Raw genomic sequence first — 11,003 nt, 5'->3', positions numbered from 1 at the left:
GCAAATCTCCATCCCAAACAGATTGAAAAATCGCTTACATCTGCACTCAAAATAGCCAAATATAACCATCCGATCACTAGGTTAAACCCAGCCTGTTTGAAACAAAAATGGCGGGTATGAAAGAGCTCTATTTCCTCTGCGGGATTTAGATGTAGGCCTGGCCATAAGCATTACGTAGGTCGGAAACAGTAAGAAAAGGCGCCAGTGTTCTGTAATTTTGGCTGACCGCGTTACGTTTTCCGACCTACGTAATGTGGTCGGCAAAAGTTACAGAACACTGGCAGCTTTTCTTTTACAAAAAGAAACACCACTGTGTAATATAAATATATACTGTACATATCTTTTTTTTTTTTTTTTAGTGTATAATCAGGTGATCACTGTAGTAACAGAGATCACCATGCAAGAACAAAATGTGCATTTATTACTGTACTGGCACAAAGAGGCCTCTCTAATTTATATTATAACATCAAAAAGCCTGTGTGGGCACCTATTTCACATGTAGATAACCTTGCTGACTATTTAGGAAGGTAATCAAAGTACCAATAGAGCAGTCACCTGGCCATTTTCATTATTTAGTAACATGTTTAATAATAATAAAAAAAATATATTACATTTTTTTATTGCCGCTTTCTGAAAAGACATGAATTGTGCATATTATAATGATATATTCAGAATCTGATGGGCCTGCTGAAAAATATATATAATTTATGTGGGTCACTTACTGAAATCAGATTTACAATATTAAACTAAATTGCAAACAAAGCTCAAACTTAACTTAGCACAGGGCTGTGAAAAAAGGGTTAGCAGTAAGAGGGTTAAGAAATCGAGTCCAGTCCTTCAGAGTATGTAATGTATTTTAAATGACGCAAAATGTAATTTAGGTCATACCCCCCCAACTGTCCCGATTTTCGCGGGACAGTCACGATTTTAGGGGTCTGTCCCAGATTGCTAGCCATCTGTTCCGATTTGCCCCAGGCATTTAAAAAAAATATTTTTTTTTTTTTTTAATTCTGTTGGGCCCATACTCAGAAGTAGCTGGCTTTGCTCTCAGTTAGATACCTGTTAGATTCCCTGTGGAAAGGGAATGGTGTGTGGGTTAAGCAGGAGTAAGATGCTGTATACACTCTGACCATGGGTAATGGTGACCTCTCTAACCTACCTCTGGTAGTGATGATGTCTAACCCCTGGTGATAATACTAGCATGCCTTCAGTTTTATACAATGAGCAGTGCTAATACCAGGGTAACGAACAGTGGCAGCCGCATACTGCCAGCTAATGTGCTTGCCAACCCAGGACCCCATACAATGAATTACAGATACCCATATATGATATAGTGTGTGTGTCTATCTGTATCCATAACTGTGTGTGTGTGTATCTGTATGTATAAGTTTATGCTATGTAGTGTGTGTGTGTGTCTGCATGTATAAATGTAAGCTATGTAGTGTATGTGTATCTGCATGTATAAGTGTATATCTGCATGTATAAGTGTATGCTATGTAGTGTGTGTGTAAGTGTATGCTATGTAGTGTGTGTGTATCTGCATGTATAAGTGTATACTATGTAGTGTGTGTATGTGTATCTGCATGTATAAGTGTATACTATGTAGTGTGTGTGTGTATCTGCATGTATAAGTGTATACTATGTAGTGTGTGTGTGTGTATCTGCATGTATAAGTGTATACTATGTAGTGTGTGTGTATCTGCATGTATAAGTGTATGCTATGTAGTGTGTGTATCTGCATGTATAAGTGTATGCTATGTAGTGTGTGTGTATCTGCATGTATAAGTGTATACTATGTAGTGTGTGTGTGTGTATCTGCATGTATAAGTGCATACTATGTAGTGTGTGTGTGTGTATCTGCATGTATAAGTGTATACTATGTAGTGTGTGTGTGTATCTGCATGTATAAGTGTATGCTATGTAGTGTGTGTATCTGCATGTATAAGTGTATGCTATGTAGTGTGTGTATCTGCATGTATAAGTGTATTCTATGTAGTGTGTGTGTATCTGCATGTATAAGTGTATGCTATGTAGTGTGTGTGTGTATATGTATGTATAAGTGTATGCTATGTAGTGTGTGTGTATCTGCATGTATAAGTGTATGCTATGTAGTGTGTGTGTATCTGCATGTATAAGTGTATGCTATGTAGTGTGTGTGTATCTGCATGTATAAGTGTATGCTATGTAGTGTGTGTGTATCTGCATGTATAAGTGTATGCTATGTAGTGTGTGTATCTGCATGTGTAAGTGTATGGTATGTAGTGTGTGTATCTGCATGTATAAGTGTATGCTATGTAGCGTGTGTGTGTATATGTATGTGTAAGTGTATGCTATGTAGTGTGTGTGTGTGTATTTGCATGTGTAAGTGTATGCTTTGTAGTGTGCTACTGTGCATTTTTGCTGACTTTAAAGGCCAGAATCTAGAATATTAATGATGAATGCAGAGAGCAGTTTTAAAGAATTTATTATTAAATGTCCAATTAAGATAAAAATATTTAGCAATGTCTTTGCAAAGGATAATTAAATACATAGATCACATAGCCATACCAGTGGTTTGAGCTTGTGTTTGATTTGCTGCCTAAGTGTATTAAAATCTATGACTTTATTAATAATTTTATTTATATTACTTTGGTCTTATGGTTTTTAAGCCCCGCCCACCACATTTCAATTTTTTTCTTTTGGGGGGGGTCCCTCTTTTTGAATTTTGAAATGTTGGGAGGTATGATTTAGGTTATTGTATTGATGCGCTAACCCTCTACATGCATAACACATGACGATTTTGTATACTACTTGCGCAGTTAATAATTATTACAACTTTTGCGGTGAAGTAAATGCAAACGGTGTTTAAGACTATAAAAGCATGACATCGAAAGTGACTTACTAATATGTAAGCGCAAACAGACGCGATACGGCTGTACGAATCAGGAATCCGCTTCATAGCCGACTGTGCGAAACTGCGAATTGATGACATCCCAAGGCACGTCACGTCTTCAAATTTACTCACCTCACCAGGAGCGAGCTACAAGCTTGCGCAAGGCCGAATATGTGCGTGCGCGTGACGAATGACAACAGAACACCGGTGTTGTATAGAAAGTAGTTCCCTTATGGATATCTGTTACAACACCAATTACCCGCAAAATAGTGTGTAAACGTTCATACTGTAACTTCAAAGTCAACATTTTATTTAAGAAATATATAAAAAAATGTATGTATTAATTAAAATGGTATCACACACCGCGGTCACTGAATTCTTCTGCATATCACAAATGAAACTGCATGGTGCGTGTTAAATCATCAGGTTAGTATAAAACTTCTATAAAATCTCATGTGATACCACAAAGTCATAATCCACAACATCCGGATTTGGGCACTGGCAGATTTATCTGGTTCCCCTTCACAAAACACGTATTGATTTAGCATGATATATATGTGCATGTTCAATGTTCTCACCTTTCGTGCTTTAGTTCTAAACTCCGCTCCCTTAGGTCTATTTTTTTTTTCTACCCTACTCCTCGCTCACTTCTCATCCTCCCCCCCCCCTTCTCGTCGTTTCTTTCCCTGCTCTCACCTCTCCGTATTTTCCCTCCTATCTCTCCACCCCTTACCTCTCCCACACTCTTTTCTGTCTTCCTGGTTTTTCAGTGGATTATCCACAGTTTATTCAGAGCTATATACACAGGGGAGGGGCGCACACGAAACCAACCAGCTATTCAGTCACGATACCTAGACCAAAACGTTAAAAAAAAGACTACAAATTAAACTTAAATGAATTCTTCCTTAAATTTGAAAGACATCCCTTAAAGATACAGCCTGTGCCGCCTGTACCCTTATCAGCACGACAGATTAACCTGCACACTAATCGATTACGTGGAAAAAAACTTTGGGAGAGGAATCTAAAAGAGACACCAAAAACTCAACTCTGAGTCAGACATCCCACTTCCAGTCTGACTCCCAAACGAGACAGATCATCATGCAGAGACATTACAGAACACATCAATTTGAATAGCATCACCGAAAGCTGCACCTTGAAGCACATCCCTGAGAAAATATACCTGAACTTTTGGGCAAACACCCACAAAAAGAAACTCGCCTTTAGTTTTATAGCCATACAGTGGACTCTCACCTGCATGGCTGCAAGGCATCCACCTGCAACTACAGATCCTTAATGCAGATGTTTCCTCTGTACCCCTGAGAAACATCACTTTAAAGTGGCCAGTCACTTTAGCTGTTGAAAGAGCAGATACACCCCTTGAGACTTAATGTAGAAGATAAGGACAATGATAAAGTGCATGGATGATAACGATTATGTGACAGCTTAAAAGTGTTATTAAGGGCGTGCCAGGGTAAACACAGTTTGAAAAGGAGAGTGTGTCAGAGAAACTGCCTGAGACTGTGACAGCCTTTTGTGTGTAACAGTGACACCTTGCAGGCACTAGGCTATAGTGTTGTGTATTATGTGGTGTGGTTGTCTATTCATTGGTTAGTCTGTAATATTGTATGCTTGCTGTACAGTTGTTAAAGGTCTATATGCATTTGCAAGTTTGAGTAGTAGAAGTGTGTATCTTTATTGTTGTGTAGTTTTGTATGATTGTTTTTGACGTTCCTGGAAGCAGACATGGCAGAACAGGAGGGGTTGCAGTATGGAAAAGCAGATTTTGTTCTTATGGACACCGTCACATTACCAGAATTCATGGAAAACCTGAAACTCAGGTAAGTTACCAGGAAACTACCCCCTTACACTGCAGTGACTGACCTCTTGGACATTTTACCATTTGTACTATTTGCTTAGTGCAGACCGTTTGCTAGAACCTGTCACTGTCATTAGTATACTTTGATCTTAGCTTAGTAGATGTCCTTGATCACCATGCAGTTATTACACCTTAGTCCTAGCAGAGACTGACACTTCTATTATTAGATGTTTGGCCTAACAGGGTTCATTACTTTCACTAATACCATTTATCCCAGCAGACTAACCATTTAAACATGCAAAAGAATTAAAATAGCCAGTAATAACAATATAGAGTTTGTGTTCTGCGATCGTCATTTCCTTCCCGGATTCAGAGCTCCCAGACATTAAATCACACAGAAACTCTAGTTGGCAGAAAGCTGTGAGTCAGTAGAGAGAGGGGTAAGGTGGGGGAGAGAACAGAGGAAGAGGGGGAGACCAGAAGGAGGGGGGTAGTAAAAAAAAAAAAGCCAGGGAATGAAAGAGCTGGTAAAGAAAGGGAAAATAGTATAGAACTTTGTGAAACAAGAAGTGATAGAGCAATGAGTGAAAGCAAAGGAATGGTGTTATCAGCAAAATATATATTGGCATGTTTTCAGTCTTATGTAGAGTCTATTTGAAAAGAATAATTTCTGACTTATTTGTTCCTTTAAATGAGGCGATGCATAAATGTTAACACCAAAAGCTAGACTTTAATCCCTTTTTCTTTTGCTGAAAAATAAAAGGTAATTAAAGGGACAGTAAAGTTAATTTCTTTATTAATCCATCAGAAATGATTCACTACATTGCAGCATATCTGCATGAAACAATTATATGTTTTGAAATTATTTGAAACTGTAATTTTGTTAGAAAAATATGCCTTGTTTTGCAGCCACAGAACACACCCCTTAAAAGCCTATTGACTGTTGTTTATCTTTCTTCCTTGCTGTGGCCAATTAGGGAAATATATAAATAAGCTCATGCACAAATCAACCAATTACTATGCATAAGAGTGTTGGAGTTCTCCATTCCCCCAGAATGCACTCAAGCCCTTCTGGGGGTAGTGAAAACACTACCATTTTATAGTTAAATTACAGGAAAAGCAGGAAAATAAAGTGCCTTGCAAAGTTTTGTTCAACTATGCATTATTAAAGGGACACTGAACCCAAATTTTTTTCTTTTATGATTCAGATAGAGCAGAGCTTTCCAAACTTGTCATGTTGGTGACACACTTTTTAGACCTACATCATTTTGCGACACAGTAATTCAGTTGTACTAGCAAAAAGGAGGTTAAACTAACTTGGTTTAAGAGATACGGACAGATACATGAATGATATAATAATGAAATGTATTTACAAGTAACATTATGTATGTGCAAGAATTAATATCACCAATAGCTACTTACTATTTTAATGGGATGTATGAGGCTGATGGGATGAAAGCAGTTTCTGAATATTTAGTGGAATATTAGATAAAGACACTCGCATTTCATCAGCAAGCATTTTTAAGCTTCCACTTCCTATCCATATATCAAGAGCAGGAGCAGCAATGCACTACTGGGAGCTAGCTGCAAAAAATACCCCACTGACTTCAGCTCAGCATTTAAGCTGCCGCCCTCAGGGCTCGGTGAGTCTGATTGACTACTGCCCACCCTGCAATCACACTGCTGTCCCACTCACTGACTACACGTGCAGTCACAAGCCGATTAAGGAGACTACACGTGCAGTCAGGAGCCAATGTGCCGCCAATGGGAATAGTTTCAGTTCCCACTGAGCTGCGCCAATAGGTTAAGATGATCTGTGTCCCCCTAGGTATCAATCACATGTCAACCATGTGATATGCGTAGCAGGCAGGTGGAAAGTCAGAAACCAAAAAAAATAAAAATAAAAAAAAAATTGTGCTGAAGCAGGGACACACCTACACACTGCTGCCGACACACTAGTGTGTCCCGACACACAGTTTGGAAAGCACTGAGATAGAGCATGCAATTTTAAGCAACTTTCTAATTTACTCCTATTATCAAATTTTCTTCGTTCTCTTGCTATCTTTATTTGAAAAAGAAGGCATCTAAGCTATCTTTTGGTTCAGGACCCTGGATAGCGCTTGTTTATTAGTCGGTTAAATGTGTCCACCAATCAACAAGAACAACCCGGGTTGTTCACAAAAAACTAGACCGGCATCTAAACTTACATTCTTGCTTTTCAAATAAAGATACCAAGAGAATGAAGACAATGTTATAATAGGAGTAAGTTAGAAACTTGCTTAAAATTGCATGCACTATCTGAATCACAAAAGAAAAAACATTTTATAGGGAATGTAATTCTGTGTACCGTCCCTTTAAGATAAAATACTAATTTAACAAAATAAATAAAACAGTCCCTTTTACCAAACATATAAATAGGTCAGATTTTTAATAACTCAAGGATTGTTGGTATAAATAATACCTGCACCCTGTGACTGCACTAACTGTTGATACTGTTGCTATGACAACACCTTTATAGTTACTGTCTTATTTTAGGACCCACTGTAAAACATTATGCTAAATGTTAGAAAAAAGAGTGTTTTTGTAAGGATCACTAGCCTGTTTAAGAGTAAGTTGACCATAGGTAGCTGTATATGTGTTTTCTTATGTACAAATGTATAATTTTAAACAATTTCTAAAATATATTTTTTTAAGGCTAAAAACAGTGTACCATTGGCCCTTAAATGGTTTCAGTATAGGACAAAATATTTTCCCTTTTGCTGCTTGTTAGAGGTCCTCTTTTACACTGTTCATCTTCTGTAGTTGTGGTTTTGCACAATTAGAAATGGGTTACAAGATATTTACTGACAACTCACAAGTCATTATGGCAGGGTTAAGATATCCCCAGCAAGTGGGTTTTGTGATTACTAGCAGGTACAATTACGTTTGTTTTGGTGTGTAGTAGTTGTTAGCATCTGTAGAAGTCAAGTCCCTCCTAGAATTAAAATGTGCTAATATTAGTAACATTTAATGAATTGCTTTATGCAAGTACTGTTGCAGTTAAAGCAGAAATACCTCATGGTATGTTCCTTCTAGGATAATAATGTGCTAAAGGAAGCAAAATGTGCCAGGTCAGTTCATAAGTAATTTTAAAATTTTTAATTTTTTACATGTGAACCTGTTTATTGGGGGCAGTTACATTTTATGAATTCAAAGTTTCCTTTTATTGAACCTGCTGAGTTACTGAGAATTAAAGGAGATTTGTCTGTACAAGCTCAGAGGTTGGGTTTTGGGGCTGTTGTGTAATTTTTACTGATACATTTCAGTCATGCACATACTGCAGGGTGTGAGACTAGCATCCCACACATGGAAATCTCATGCAAATGGATCCAAAGGTTACAGTATGCTTATCTACAGGGCCTTCTGAGTGGTTTGTCCTTTCGAGGACTAGTATGCATAACAATCAGTAATTGTTTTTTGACCTTTACATTTATTTTAAAGGGACATAAACCCATTTTTTTTTCTTTCACAATTTTTATAGAGCATGTGATTTTAAACAACTTTCCAATTTACTCCTGTTATCTAATTTGTTTTGTTCTCTTGGTATCCTTTGTTAAAAATGATACATAGGTAGACCCAGGAGATGCTGATTGACAGTTGCACACATATTCCTCATGTTGTTATTAGCTCATTTGATGTGTACAGCTAGCTCCCAGTAGGCCATTGCTGCTTCTTTAACAATCATAAAAGAAAATATTTGGGTTTCATGTCTCTTTAAATACAACCCAGACGCTGAAGCTCTTTTGCATTGTAAACAATAAACACACTTCCTCATCCTTTCATGTTTGGGAGATTCACTATACTCCTGTGACTTGCTGGGTGCAGGTATGGAATGACCCTCTGTATTCACTAAACCGGCTGTTATTGACATTTTTTATACAAGAGTGGTTATGTGTAGAAAAAACACAAAAGGATATCAATGCCCACAAGCAGTATGACAACAAATTATCAGTGTCTAATAAAATGATCAGTGGTGTATTTAAAAACGGTGACTTTATTTCATCAATGGGTTATCAAAGTATAGATAAGCAGTGTTTCATACATTTAAAGGGACAGTCAACCATAGAATTGTTATTGTTTTAAAAGATAGATAATCCCTTTATTACCCATTCCCCAGTTTTGCATAACCAACACTGTTATATTAATGTACTTTTTACCTCTGTGATTACCTTGTATCTGGGAACCTTCTTCCAGCCCCCTGATCATATGACTGTGACTGTTTATTATCTATTGTCTTAAATTTAGCATTGTTTTGTGCTAGATCTTAAATAACCCCCTGTGCCTGAACACAGTGTTATCTATATAGCCCACGTGTACTTTCTGTCTCTTTGTGTTGAAAAGAGATTTAAAAACCTGTGATAAGAGGCAGCCCTCAAAGGCTTAGAAATTAGCATATGAGCTTACCTATGTTTAGTTTAAACTAAGAATACCAAGAGAAAAAAGCAAATTTGATGATAAAAGTAAATTGGAAAGTCAATTAAAATTAAAAGTCCTATCTGAATAATGAAAGTTTAATTTATACTTGACTGTCCCTTTAACAGTAAATTCAATAATAAATTAATATAGAGCATTATATTTTAAACCACTTTCCAATTTACTTCTATTTTCAAATTTGCTTCTTTGTACCCTTTGTTGAAGAGTAGGATCAGGAGCAGCAATGTGCACTACTGGGAGCTAGCTGAAGACATCATCAGGTGAGACAATGACAAGAGGCATATATTTGCAGCTACCAATCACTGGTTAGCGTCTAGCAGTGCACTGCTGGTCCTGAGCCTATCTTCTAGTAAGAGAATTAGCCAATTAGGAATATGAATATATATATATATATATATATATATATGTGTGTGTGTGTGTATATATATATATATATATATATATATATATATATATATATATATATATATATATATATAATCACTTCAAGGGAAGAGAAGAGGAAATGCTACCCCAGTCTCTTTCCTTGACGGCACATATGCAAACAGGGTTCATGCTATGTATGTGTATTAGTTTGGGATTGGTTAGCAAGGGTTTTTTTGTTCTGAGAAAAAGGGAAATCGGTGGGGGGAAAAAATGACTTAAAGGGATAGTGTAGTCAAAATTAAACTTTCTTGATTCAGATAGAGCATGCAATTTTAAGCAACTTTCTAATTTACTCCTATGATCAATTTTCCTTCGTTCTCTTGGTATCTTTATATTTAAAAAGCTGGAATGTAACCTTAGAAGCTGGCCCATTTTTGATTCAGCACCTGGGTAGCGCTTCCTGATTTGTGTCTTAATGTAGCCATCTAGTCAGCAGGTGCTGAACCAAAAATGGGCTGGCTCGTAAGCTTACTTTCCAGCTTTTTAAAATAAAGATACCAAGAGAACAAAGAAACTTTGACAATAGGAGTAAATTAGAAAGTATCCATCATGTTAATGTGTTATATGTTTAGATGCTTATAGATTTACTAGATATATAGCCACGTGGAGCTGTGTCTCCAGACAAGATACCTGTAATGTTTTTTTTGTTCTATGATTTATTTTTGTGCACCAAATAATCAATAAAAATGATTTAAAAAAAAAGAGTAAATTAGAAAGTTGCTTTAAATTGCATGCTCTATCTGAATCATGAAAGTTAATTTTTGACTATACTATCCCTTTAAAGTGAATGTAAATTTTGATGCTAAAGTGCCCAGTTTTTAAAAATTCGATTAAAAACAGGGGCACTTTAATTCATCAAAATTTACATTTCACTCGTGTTGTGAAATAAAACTTACCTTTTAATCTTGACAGCAGCTCCAGCTTCCTCAACCCGTCGCAAAACCTCTTCCTGGGTCTAAAATGAGGAATCCAGCTTCCTCCAATCACAGCGTTGAATCAGACACTGATTCCCCCGGGGGGAGCCGTGATTGGAGGATGACCTATCTATCATTTCTGACATCAGAAATGGCTTGCGACGACCGGAGGAAGCTGGAGCTTCTGTCAAGAGTAAAAGGTAATTTAGTTTTTTTTTTCACAACACGAGTGAAAAGTAAATTTTGATGAATTAAAGTGCCCCTGTTATTAATCGAATTTTTAAAAAACAGGCACTTTAGCATCAAAATTTACATTCACTTTAAAGGGACAGTAAACATCAGAATTTTTGTTGTTTAAAAATGTAAATAATCCTTTTATTACCCATTCCCCAGTTTTGCATTACCAACACAGTTATAATAATATACTTTTTACCTCTGTTATTACCTTTTATCTAAGCCTCTGCAAACTGCCCCCTTATTTCAGTTCTTTTGACAGACTTGC

At 36.8% G+C, this 11,003-nt stretch overlaps 1 protein-coding gene across 1 annotated transcript in view; it reads left to right on the top strand.

Moving 5' to 3' along the window:
• The first annotated feature begins 3,532 nt into the window (after nt 1-3,532).
• Nucleotides 3,533-11,003, top strand: part of MYO1D (myosin ID) — a 361,825-nt gene continuing 354,354 nt past the window's right edge. Inside the window, exon 1 of the mRNA XM_053699796.1 lies at nt 3,533-4,710. Coding sequence (XP_053555771.1) covers nt 4,616-4,710 — 95 coding nt within the window. The 5' untranslated portion in view covers nt 3,533-4,615. The remainder of the gene's footprint in view (nt 4,711-11,003) is intronic.

Source organism: Bombina bombina, chromosome 1 (genome assembly GCF_027579735.1).
Source record: "Bombina bombina isolate aBomBom1 chromosome 1, aBomBom1.pri, whole genome shotgun sequence".
NCBI lineage: Eukaryota > Metazoa > Chordata > Amphibia > Anura > Bombinatoridae > Bombina > Bombina bombina.
The sequence above is the reverse complement of the archived record's forward strand: the minus strand, read 5'-3'. Positions and strand labels throughout refer to the sequence as shown.